Below are 12,551 nucleotides of genomic sequence, written 5' to 3'. Positions count from 1 at the left end.
ATGATAAATGAACAAAAAAAGTTTATGTGTGTAAACTCCGACAAAGTTGCAGAGTTTAAATAGTCTGTAGATGTCGCCATAGTCATAAGCATCAGCTGTCATTATTTTTGTTGTCTTCCATTATATGCATTTGCAAAATTGTCAACAAATTGTACATATACATATTTATGTTTATATTCTAAAAGTATAATTTACACGTATATTTTTAAATGGATACGGGTTTTGGGCAAGAAAACAAGATACCTGCTTCTGGAAAGGATGCGGCAGCGACATCACTGCTAAACCAATTCATCTTGGGACAATTGAAAGAGAAGCAGGGTTCTAGTGGTGAAGTTGCATCGCCTAATGGATTCGTGTTACCTAAGTTACAAATGGGTAATTCGAAAGCTGGTAACTTCGTTATTCCACCATTGAAATTATCACAAACAACTAATACCACAGTGTGTAATGTCAAATTATCATCTTTGATAATTTCACAGACGCCAAAAAACGATGAGAAAATTATTGATGGTATTGGAGAAATTAGTAATGGCGTCAACAACCTTCAAGTGAATGACTCAAGAACCGAGAAAAATGTAGAACAATCAAACCATGCCATAGACCTAACTGCCGCTTTAAGCACTGTTACAGGAATTATTGTGCAAAATAAAAAAACGGTATCTCCACCCGCCGAAAACTTTCATATACCATTTATAGAGTGTGATCGTAAAGAGAAGCCTATTCTATTGCCTGTCATTAACAATTACTTCCAGCCAAGCAGAGACATCTCTACAGCTCACAAAAAATTGGCTACACCATCATCGTGTGGACGCATTATCTGTCTAAAATATAAACGAACACATCCATTTCCGGAAATAAGTCACGTTTTTAAAGTAAAACATAAAATACATCGTTTTCATTTCGATACTAAATCGCCAGATGATATTGTATTGGCCACATTAAACAAATATCATCGGCAATACTGACGAAGGCGGCTTTGCAGTCTACTAAATATTTTGAAATTTGTACGCATTATAAGAATTGACGTTTGTGACATTAAAATATTGTACAAAAAAACTAAATTTGTATTATGAACACAAGTTGTGATATTTTAATTTATTCGAAGAGAGAGACGTTGGGATTCTTAAAGAAGCTTTTTGACTTACATAGTTTTAGGCGATTCTGCCATCACATATATTTTTTTCATTTGCCTACCTTTTTGTTAAAGCTTGTATTATCATTGAACTATTTTTCCTAGACGCGCAGAAATATTCATTTTAAATGTTAGTGTGAACTGTAATAAATGTAACTTGTTTCTGGGAATAAAATTGTAATTTAGATTTAATGATTTAGATTTAATGTACCGTTCAATACGAATCTCTACTGACCTAAATTTTAATATGTATCACTATTATAATAGTTCATTTAACAGAGAGCAAACATGACTCTGTTAACATGATGGAGATATGACGTAACTAAAGTTAACTGACATTTTGAATTTTTGTATATAATGGTATTAGCAGGGAACTTTAAAATTTTTGAAACTCACTAGTAATAGTGGAGATTTTATGCTCTTGCATATTCTAATTATGAAATTCAATGTTTAATAGCTATCATTGTTTTATGTGATTTTAGTAAGTGTTCAATAAAAACTTTAAACTTGCATTAGCAATAATTTTTTTATATTAAAAATGTAATTGGTTACACCGGCAACGCTATATGCCAATTTTCTTCAAGCGCGCACCCGTTCTCTTACTCTTTCCACCCAGTTCAACACGCGCTCTCTTTCTCCCTTTTTCACACACTTTTCACACGCATTTGACAAAATAATAAAAACAATTTACGAATTCTAGTGAAAAGTTTTATACATTGCCGTCTGCGAAAGGGTTTGCAAAAAGTGCTCTTCACCCGAAACAATGTAAAAGTAGTAAATAAAATAATATAGTGTAAATTCTATTGTCTGCTTTGGTGTCAAATATGTCGAAAGTTGCAATCAAAACAGAGAAGCTGGATGAAGAGCAGCAGGAGGAGATTGGCATTGAAAGTAATGTAGCAGTTGAGGATGGTGTTGGTGATCACAGCCATGGAAAAGTTGCGTCGTCGACGGATGTGAGTAATTTAATAGAGGCAGGTAAAAAACACTTAGAAGTGGGACGGGACACAAACATATCGATGCGCCAGCTACAACAAAACCAAGCGCAACCTAATGTTTCAACTAAAAACAGTGCAACTGACAATGGCAGCGGTCTAAACCCCAGCAGTGAGATAATTTGCAACAGAAAAGTTGCACTACCCAAATCGAGGTGCGGTGAAGTCTTTGTATCCAATAATGCACGGCAGTGGACATTTATCTGCACCTATTGTAACAAAAGTACACGTGACATTGGCGAATTTATATGCCACATAAAAATTAAACATTTGAGTGGTTTTGTCGACGACGGCGATGAAACAGATGATGGTGAATACGAAGGAAATCAGCAGTCTAATTTCTATGAACAGGATCAAGATGTAAGCAAACAATTTATACTCAATATAAATTTAATGGGGATTATTTGTTAGTCTGGCAGATTTGTAAAAATACGTACACATACATTTATTAATTATTTTAAAAAATATCGTACAGTTCATGTATACCAAAAAACGCCCTGAAATATTATTGAAGGTATTTAAGCTGTTTCCCATGGCATATTGTATAGGTACACAATTCCATTTATAATATTGCTACTTAACGATTCTTTATTACAAACGCGTTTACACGTATCGATTTTTTTTCTTTAAAATAGAACAGGCCACTTACAGCTGGCCTTATTCGTATATGTATTTCTACATGCATGTATATTTTTCATCCTTTTATGCATTCTGATACCCGTGTCTGTCACCACACATATATGTGTAGCATATACGTTATAGCTGTGGCCTTTAAAAAGTGTACATATAAAAATCGGTAATAGATCGAGGATGCGTAGTTACAGCCGTAAGGGGTTGAAATGAACCGGTTTCGACTTCTTTAAGTATGTTTTTGGTATTGTCAGCCTTTAATTTTTAACAATGCAGATGCGTTGCAGACGCCATACCACATAACTTTTTATTAATAGGGCGGCAGTTATTAATTTAAATAATTATTGAAAATGTGATGCCAAACTTTCTGTATACAAGAATATGTGAACTAGTATCTCACTTTTTGAAGTATCAATCCCCTTCTCCCCAATAAGCTGCCATAAAAACTGACCGATCAGTTTTAAATACCTGTGTGTAATTTGTTTTAGTTAGTCCTTGTTATATTTTAATATATATTGGAAATATGTATGTATATTTAAATGTGTGGTTATAGGATTTATATTCGAATATTACTTAATAATTATCATACTCCACTATTTTAAATTAGTATTTTGATTGCGGAAACTACTTGGACGTAAATGTGCACACTGAGTCCGAGGACTACAGTTTAAATGGACAAGATCACTCGACAGCCTACCGGCATTCAGGTATTCACAATCCACCCCAACGTCAAGCAGTATCTGCTGGGTCAGGCCCTAAGCAAGGTGAGCTCAATAAACAAGCAGATTCAAATAAAAAGAATAAATACAATGATGCCGAACACGATACAAATGAAGATGAAACTGCATTTAGAAAAAATAAAGAATCGGCAACACAATGGCGTGCCGATCCAGCCAGTTTCCAATCATATGCAAATAAATACTCTTTGAAATCTTCAACGCCCGATGTTAAATTGAAAAACAGTGCAAATGGTAATTCTAGTGCCTACGATACTACAGCTGATTTTACTGCGGGCAAAGACGACTTTGACACAACCGGCGCCTTTGAGAATGATGACGAAGAAGATTACGATAATCAACTATTTATTGCACCAACCGACTCATTGGATGCCAGCATACTGGGGGGCGGCACCGATGTTAGTGGTGGTGGTGAAATGAAGGCTAAGCGTCGGCAAATACGCGGCACTGCCTATTGTGCATTGTGCAATAAGACCTTCCAATATTACTCATTATATCGAAATCATATGATAAAACATTCGAATGAGACACCGTTTAAGTGTCCCATTTGCAAGAAAGGTTTTAAATCAAAACAAGCCATACGCTATCATATGAATACACATCAAAAGGAGAAGCAATTCAAATGTACCGTTTGTAGCGCTTCGTATGGTACCGAGAATCATTTCATTGCACATATTATGACACACGAAAGCGCCACTGCGTTTCCATGTATGGTTTGCGGCCAAGTGTTAAGCAGTAGTAAGGAGCGTGATCTTCATATGGCCAATCATAAAGAGGAACGACCCTTCCGTTGCGACTATTGTAACAAGCTCTTCCGGTTGCGACATCATTTATCGAATCATTTGAAGATGCATCGTAAATACCGTTGTGATTATTGCAAAGAGATATTCACCAGCGCTATATACTTGCGAAAACCCTATGCTTGTCCGGGCTGCGTTAATTTGCCTGAAGCGCAGCAGGATGCGGCAAATACCGCAAGCGCGAAAGTAGGACGTGCAGCTACAAGTAACAACGTAAACCCATTGGAAATATTCGAAACAGTAATACCTGGACAACAGCAAGGTAATGAATTTGCACAGATGGTAACAGATTCCGAAGGTGAGGGTGAAGATGAAGATGGCGAAATGGATGACGACGACGACGATGATGATGATAATATGCCACAAGGCACACCAATGGATGAGGATGATGATGATAATGAGAATGTCTCAAGTAGAGCTGCTGAGCAAGACGAGGACGATGATGAAGATGATGTCGAGGAAGAAAATGGCTATGAGAATGGCGCTGGTAGTGGTGGCGGTGGACAGACACTCGGCACTTATGGTGTTGGTGGTGGCGTTGGCGGTACTAGTGGCGTCAGCCTAAAGCGTTATGTATGCAAAATTTGTTCTCGCAGCTATTCGCACCCCAGTGGGCTAAACTATCACATGCGGCATAAGCATTGCTAGTAAAACCGTACGTGTTAAGGCATTGATATCCAATTCTTATTTAAATATTTAAGTAAACTGTACGATACGACAGTTATAAATAAGTACAGCGGTATTTTAGACATAAATATGCACAGACTTATAAAAAATTAGTTTTAAAAAGTAAAGTACGGCGCAATAGCGTTAAAAAAGTTAGTTGTATTGCTAAGAAATTAATCAATAATTTTAAGCACATAATTTTGTTCTCCTAATTTATCGATCATTATCAGGTGACCACAGACTTTAAGGCATGCTTTAACAATGTCTGTACAAATATTACAAACTACCGTCTTTCCTAAACAAATCTAGTCTAACTTCGAACCGTTTGTACTGCAATTATTTTGTAGTTAATTTAAATTATATAAAACCCTTTAAGTTGTTTAATTGAAGTGGTTAATAACGTTAACAGTAAAACAATAGGAACTGAAAACCATTAACATATTATGGAAATCAGCTAAAAATTTTAGCACCAAATTTAGGCTTCATATACAATACATACATACGTATTTGGAAAAAAATACTCAAATATTTAAGCTTACTAAATACATACATGCTATCATATATACTATTTTGCGTAAACGCTTCTTTATCCAAAGAAAATAGAAAAATATGTAACTGATTTATTTTTAATGTTTCATGCATGCTTATTCGTACTACTCATTTTTCGCACAGATTTCTAAAAATGCGCACACATTGTATGCCCCTACGTTTTAGTTATAACAAACAGTATTCTTCCATATAAGCCATCACATAACCATTATGAAAATAGAAGTGTAACAGAACTGATGATTGTTGAAACTTTAATGAGCACATTTATACTCGTATGCATATATATACACACATATACATATATGTACTATGAAGCCTTGACAAGGCCTTGAAGTTATTTACAATTTCATAAAATAGCTTTGCCCGAAATATTGCAGATTTAGGGAATTTTTTACTAAATAAATAAATCAGTGACTGCCCAAATGTTATTGTAAAACTCCATTATGTACTCAATCATTGTGTATTGTATTATCACCAAAAGTGTGTAAAAATTGTAATTCATTTAATTTGTTAACAATTTGAACTATACTTTGAGTTAAAAAATAATAATTTTAAGTATATCTCTTGTTCATGCCTTAGTGAATACTGCTGCGAGTAGTAAGCACTTCGGAGATTGTTATTATTTTGAAATTTAAAATTCATTAAATCACGTGCAGTTTTGAAATTATTAGATATAAATTTATTGTAAGTTAATAGTGAATTTAAGCGAAAAATATTTAGAATATTAATAATTTTTTTATAATTCAGTTTTCAAGTACTAATGAGTTTAGAAAAATATAATACAAAAGACAAGATGAATTTGAAAATAATCAAATAAAATATGTTACAACATACAGACATTTAATGTATTGTAATTAAATTTTTCAAAATTTCAATTTCAAAAGTTCTATAATTAACTATTTATCTCTGAAGAAATTTCCGATTATTAGTCCAATTAAATTTATAAAAGCGATATTGTTCAACCGATATTTATTACACATTTCATTTACTAAGCCTTACCGCCTTAAAACAAAAGTAACATTAGTGACTTGTGGTAAAGTCATTATCAGTCGAAATTTAAAGTGTCAGCTTTTTCAACCAAATTAACCCCCATGATGTTTTAATTTACTTAAAGCTCTAAATATAAACTTGTTTTTGATTTAACTTCGTTGTAACACAAAATTGAGATTCATTGAAAACTCTTAGAAATAATAGAATAGTAATAGAAATTATTAATACTTATATAATCGTATTTTTAATATGACAAAAATCGCTTAAAATGAGCGTGTGCTGCAAAAGCGAATCAAACTGTAAATACTACTCCATTGATAACCATTATTAAATAAAATAAAAAGTAAATAAATTAAAATATCTTGGTATTGTAATCCTTTGACACAATTACAGATGGAATGACCAATAGAAATAAGTGTAAGAAGTTTCCTGTGGGGATACAAATATACAGATAACAATGGCCTACAATTAAGCGGATTATTCTACTTATAGTAGTTTTATCTGTCTAGAGCAGTTCATTCTACAAATTCTATAATCAATTTAGCTAAACTTTTCTCCGAATTAATGTAGTAGTAAACAATACACCAGCTGATTGGGGGAAAATTTGCACACAGTGTTGTTAATGCCACAAAAACTCATATCCGCTTTTCAAATGGGCACGACGATTCCCGCATAAAAATATATTTATAACTTGTAAATGTATGTTCATGTTTATTTATTAACATAAAATCGTATTTAAAAATTTTTATTTACCTAAGTTTTATTTAGCTGACCCCATTCTATTGCATTTTGTTTAAATTAGCACTTTTTTAAGCAATAGGGGAATATATGTATGTCAAAAAGTTGCAAAACTTCTTTCTGGTAACACTTTTGCCAAATGACGATGAAATGAATGAGACGATTGTAAATTTTGCTTTGTGCGGAGGCGAGTTTATTTTCATTTTCATTTCCGATAATTTTACACTTTTTTGAGGTTTTATATTTGCAAAAGATTGCATTGAAAAGTTAAAACTTATGTCCTAAGTGAATTGTACACATTAAATTGTGTTTTAAGATAATATAAAAGGATTGTGAAAGCCGTCAGCAAATTGCTATCATTAGTTGTCTGGGTCGTCTGGTCAAAGGCAAAAACGATAGATTAAGTGAAGTGGAAGGAAGTGCACGGAGGAAGAGGAAGAGTACAGTGAAAAGTAAGTGCTTAACTGAAAAAACGACACATAAGAGCACTTGTGTAAAACAGACACGGTCAAAAAGGGAAGAAAGATATCCAAAACCGATCAAATACTTGGAGTGAGAACTTTAGTGAATGCATGAATAAGACATTGAGGCAACGGTACGACGTCAATAACAACACAACAACGTCAATAACGATAGTGTGAGGCGGTGCATTAAACGTCTCCAAAGGAAACAAAAAAACATATCTAGCCGACTAAAGGAAGAGGCAAGAAAAGTATCCATCAGACAGCGGCGACTCTGTTGCAGAACGGAAAGCACAAAAAAGTGTGAAAGGTCAGCAGACAGACGAAGAGGAGACAGCAAATAAAGAAATCGTGCAAAATAGTATACTCAGCCAGTAAGCAAATCTCGTAAATACATATTTCATACATAAGTCCAACGTAAAATCAAATCGGCAAATTAAAAAAAAAAAAAATTAAAAAAATTTATGCTATTTTAAATGCATTATTATTAGAAGTAATATTGGAAATTACTGTCGGACTAATTGTAATAACTAGAAATTCAATATAATCAGCTAAAGAAAGGATTAATCAAGGATTGGTAAAGCTAGTGAACAAAGGTAAATAAACTTAGTTTATTACTGTGACTAAGGTCGAACATTTTTTTAATATAAATATATGGAATATTATATGAATAGTTACGAATTTCTCTTTCCAGGAGTGCTGCTTTTGTTGTCCTTGTAATTTTCAGTTGCCGCAAAGTTCAACTGCAGGCGGCAATATATGTATTATATTTCACCTTCGAGACACTCTTAAATAAAGTTTCAGCACAGCATATATTTAATATTTTGAAGCTTAAAAACTGAAGCTTTGTGCTTGCGTTTAATTTGCGATCAACTGTAATTGGATCATTTGTTGACTACTTGTCGACCAGCGCACTCTTTTTTGCCACGTGCGATGTTGCCATTCACCCCACAAGTAGTTAAACGTTTGTTAGCACTCAAGAAGGGCAACGAAGACACGGTTGAGGGAAAGTGGTCGGAAAAAGCAGTAAAAAATCTTGTTAAAAAGGTTAAAAAGAATATACAGCTTGAGGAGTTAGAACGTGCCATATCCACGCAGAATTGCAATACACGCTGCGTCACAGTACCGCGTAGCAAGCCAGGTGCTTCTGGCGAAAATTTGCGCAAAGGTCAACCACATGTAATATATTGCCGTGTATGGCGCTGGCCGGATTTACAATCACAAAATGAACTAAAAGCTTTGGATCATTGCGAATACGCATTTCATTTGCGTAAAGACGAAATTTGTATTAACCCATATCACTACAAAAAGATTGAGTTATCAATTTTGGTGCCAAAATCATTGCCGACACCGCCAGATTCCATTACCGATTATCCATTGGATAATCATACCCATCAAATACCCAATAATACGGAATATAATGCCACAACAATACGCAGTGCTTCGCTGAGTCCACCACAGTACATGGAGCTATCAAGCCATCATCATCAACAGCAGCAGCATTCGCCCGGGAGTCTTGTTGGTTTAGGTATGAGTGCCGCACAACAGCAGCAGCAGCAGATGAATGGCTCACTTGTAGGATCAGGCGCTTGCAACATGGACTCACAGTCAAGTGTATTAAGCGTTGGTAGCAGCATTCCTAATACAGGTACCCCGCCGCCTGGCTACATGAGCGAAGATGGTGACCCGATCGATCCAAATGACAATATGAATATGTCCAGATTGACACCGCCAGTTGATGCTAGTCCCGTAATGTATCATGAGCCCGCTTTTTGGTGCTCAATTTCGTACTATGAACTAAATACACGTGTCGGTGAAACCTTTCATGCTTCACAACCATCCATTACAGTTGATGGTTTCACTGATCCGTCCAATTCGGAGCGTTTCTGTCTCGGCTTACTTTCCAATGTAAATCGCAATGAGGTAGTTGAACAGACACGTCGTCACATTGGCAAAGGTGTACGTCTCTATTATATCGGTGGCGAAGTATTCGCCGAATGCCTCAGTGATTCATCAATATTTGTACAGAGTCCGAATTGCAATCAACGCTACGGGTGGCATCCAGCCACTGTCTGTAAAATACCACCCGGTTGTAATTTGAAAATCTTTAATAATCAAGAATTTGCTGCATTGCTTTCGCAATCTGTTTCACAAGGTTTTGAGGCCGTATATCAATTAACACGCATGTGCACCATACGTATGTCGTTTGTAAAGGGTTGGGGTGCTGAATATCGCCGGCAAACAGTTACATCGACACCGTGTTGGATTGAATTGCATTTGAATGGACCACTACAGTGGTTGGACCGTGTGCTAACGCAGATGGGTTCACCACGTCTGCCATGCAGCTCGATGTCTTAAGCACACAAAGAAGAAAGTTAGATGCAGAAGTGCAGGTATGATTGCTTAAAGTAGTATATCAGTTGTTTTTTGAAAACTAGCAAAAGTAATGATAGGAATTTTTCAAGTTATTTTTGTTTAACTCCTTCTTGATGATTTCGACTACGCGTAAAGCGCTAAAATATTAATATATTTGTGTACTCTTACTAAATATATTGCGGGAACACAGGAAACTTAAATTGGCGTTTTTGATATTTTATAGAATTTAAAAGGTATTTTAAGCTTTTAAAGTCTTAAAGTACTCAATAAATAATAAAGTTTCTTTTATAATAACCACACCACTAGTGATTAGCTATTAATTATTGAATTGAATGCACAATTGTGCTAATTCTGTTGCAGACATAAAATATGCGATAATACTGAAGCCAGAAAAGTAAATTATAAATATGCAAGTTACATAAAATAATAATACTTGTGTAAAACATTAATAGTATGTATAATTAAAGTAGAAAAAATACTTGCGATTTACATTTAAAATAAATATTACAAATACAAAAGAAAACGACAAATTTTGAAAGCATTCTCGATGTTTAAGATGTGTATGGTGACATTTTGTAATCAACTCGAAGGACAATTTCAACTAATACACAATATAGTATATATTATACATACATATTATATACATATTAACGACAAATGTTTTCAAGTAGCAATACTCTTGAACGTAAGCAACCAAGGAAATACAAACAAAAAGAGCTTTTAGATTTTAATGTTTTAACAATAGATTTTGTACTGTTTACACACTTATAACATGTGTCCTGTACACAATAATTATACATACATATATTCAAACAAACAACATGATACACAGAACGATTGGGATATTTGTATAATTAAATTATGGAAGATTAAAATTCGATAAGCATTTTGTAAGTAAATTGTAATAATTAAGAAAAAATAGCTAAAAGCTGGAATTAATATTTTAAATGTTATTATATTATTTAAATAAAATTGTCTCCGCTATATGGTAAAACTAACTATGTTTTAAGTATATGCCGTGCTTTGGATATGCGGTAAAATAATTCTTGTCTTGACATGTTTTTACTTTATGTCACTATAATTTTATCGTGTACCAAATTAAAATCAGTGCTTCTGCTTTAAATTTTTAAACTATAAATTTTTGGACTAAATGCAATGTATAATGTATAATTTACATTATTGACGATTATACCCTTCTTTATTATATATACTTATATTTTCGTTTTAAATTATGTATTCGAAATTTATTTGAGACCAATAAGCCGTTTAAAACGAAAGCTGTTATATATTCAGTCAGTAATTGTGAAAGCCGCTGCAATAAACTTTACTATGTACTTACGTACACATACATATAAATAAATTACATATTAATATTAAAACACACTGTGATTCCACGTTATGGCCATCAATTGCCAAATTACAATGCAAGTCAAGGTCAAATAATTAAACTGCCATACATTTTATATGATTATAATTTTAACTACAATATTTGCAGTTTTCGTTTTATCGGCAGAAAAATTATCAGAATGCTTCATAGTACCAAAAAAAGTAAACCTTAGCAAAAATTTAAAGCAATTCATGCATATTTTTACTTTCTCTGGCTAAATGCGCTAGAATTGTATATAAGCGCGTTGCCATTATTGTTTTTTTTTTATGTAGTAAGCAACAATTGTCTTAATTAAGCAAATCTTTAATTTTAAATAGTTATTTGTTAAGTGAAATCATTTATTAAATAAACCTTATTTGTGTTTTTACTTTTAATATTTTGTCCGTACTTTATAACGGTTGACTTTCCTGCAACATGAATATGTGTACGTTCTGGTTATATTAGTTTCGGCATTAGCATTAACAAAATATAACTGAATCTAAGTCCCAATTTATTGCTCTATAATTACACAATATATACATATGTCATTATACCAATAATAATAATAGAAATACTAAATCTAATAAAGGTAATATAAAAAATATATTCTTTTTTTACCTGGGGGTGGTGCTAATTCTTATATTTTCTCACTGCTATGGGTGGATGTTGATGGAGTTGTAACTGCTGTTTTTAGGTTATGTATGCAAGTAATTGGTTTTACAACACAATAGCAATATATCAAACATGGCGAGAACTTTTGCATTCTACTCTGCTCAAATATATCGAACAATGATCTACATTAACTTTTCTTTGTTTATTTGAACAAAACCTAAAATTGATATCACTTTTTATAATTTTTCACCAATAAAATACTGAAAAATATTAAAGGATGCGGAAATAAATGCTGGTTACTTGGCGAAAGGAAACTACCGCTATTTTGTATTAACAACAACAAAAATTTATGGTTACCATGGTTTCCTTTTCGGAGCCTACTTTGTAATACATTCAAATCGAGATTTCAAAATACTAAAGTTAACAGATTGCGTTGAATAGTGAAATAAAATACCGGCGACACTAGTATCGACGTTTATTAATCGTTCATGCGTATGCG

The 12,551-nt window shown here is 33.5% G+C and overlaps 4 protein-coding genes across 6 annotated transcripts in view; 3 read left to right on the top strand and 1 right to left on the bottom strand.

Moving 5' to 3' along the window:
* The window catches only part of LOC126759367 (uncharacterized), a 31,276-nt gene that overhangs the window by 12,522 nt on the left and 6,203 nt on the right, over positions 1–12,551 (bottom strand). Inside the window, exons 2-3 of the mRNA XM_050474102.1 lie at positions 4,542–4,715; positions 244–360 (exon numbers count right to left, since the gene is read on the bottom strand). Of these exons, the coding sequence (XP_050330059.1) occupies positions 244–360; positions 4,542–4,715 (291 nt within the window). The remainder of the gene's footprint in view (positions 1–243; positions 361–4,541; positions 4,716–12,551) is intronic.
* LOC126759283 (uncharacterized) lies at positions 161–1,079 on the top strand. Its single transcript, XM_050474018.1, has 2 exons — positions 161–390; positions 480–1,079. The coding sequence occupies exons 1-2, from the start codon at positions 346–348 to the stop codon at positions 963–965; spliced, it is 531 nt and encodes a 176-aa protein (XP_050329975.1). The 5' UTR covers positions 161–345; the 3' UTR covers positions 966–1,079.
* Positions 1,761–6,857, top strand: LOC126759266 (zinc finger protein 62 homolog). Its single transcript, XM_050473995.1, has 2 exons — positions 1,761–2,487; positions 3,365–6,857. The coding sequence occupies exons 1-2, from the start codon at positions 1,957–1,959 to the stop codon at positions 4,940–4,942; spliced, it is 2,109 nt and encodes a 702-aa protein (XP_050329952.1). The 5' UTR covers positions 1,761–1,956; the 3' UTR covers positions 4,943–6,857.
* On the top strand, positions 7,399–12,044 carry LOC126759271 (mothers against decapentaplegic homolog 3). 3 transcript variants are annotated; one of them, XM_050474002.1, is made up of 3 exons: positions 7,399–8,294; positions 8,393–10,091; positions 10,435–12,044. In XM_050474002.1, exon 2 carries the CDS (start codon positions 8,632–8,634, stop codon positions 10,054–10,056), a length of 1,425 nt encoding a protein of 474 aa, XP_050329959.1. In that variant the 5' UTR covers positions 7,399–8,294; positions 8,393–8,631; the 3' UTR covers positions 10,057–10,091; positions 10,435–12,044. The 3 variants fall into 3 exon arrangements, with proteins under 3 accessions (XP_050329959.1, XP_050329957.1, XP_050329956.1); XM_050474000.1 differs by having other exon boundaries at positions 7,399–8,072; positions 8,393–12,044; XM_050473999.1 differs by having other exon boundaries at positions 8,393–12,044.

This window comes from Bactrocera neohumeralis, chromosome 5 (genome assembly GCF_024586455.1).
Source record: "Bactrocera neohumeralis isolate Rockhampton chromosome 5, APGP_CSIRO_Bneo_wtdbg2-racon-allhic-juicebox.fasta_v2, whole genome shotgun sequence".
Classification (NCBI taxonomy): Eukaryota; Metazoa; Arthropoda; class Insecta; order Diptera; family Tephritidae; genus Bactrocera; species Bactrocera neohumeralis.
Note: the sequence above shows the minus strand (reverse complement) of the source record. Positions and strands in the feature narration are given on the sequence as shown.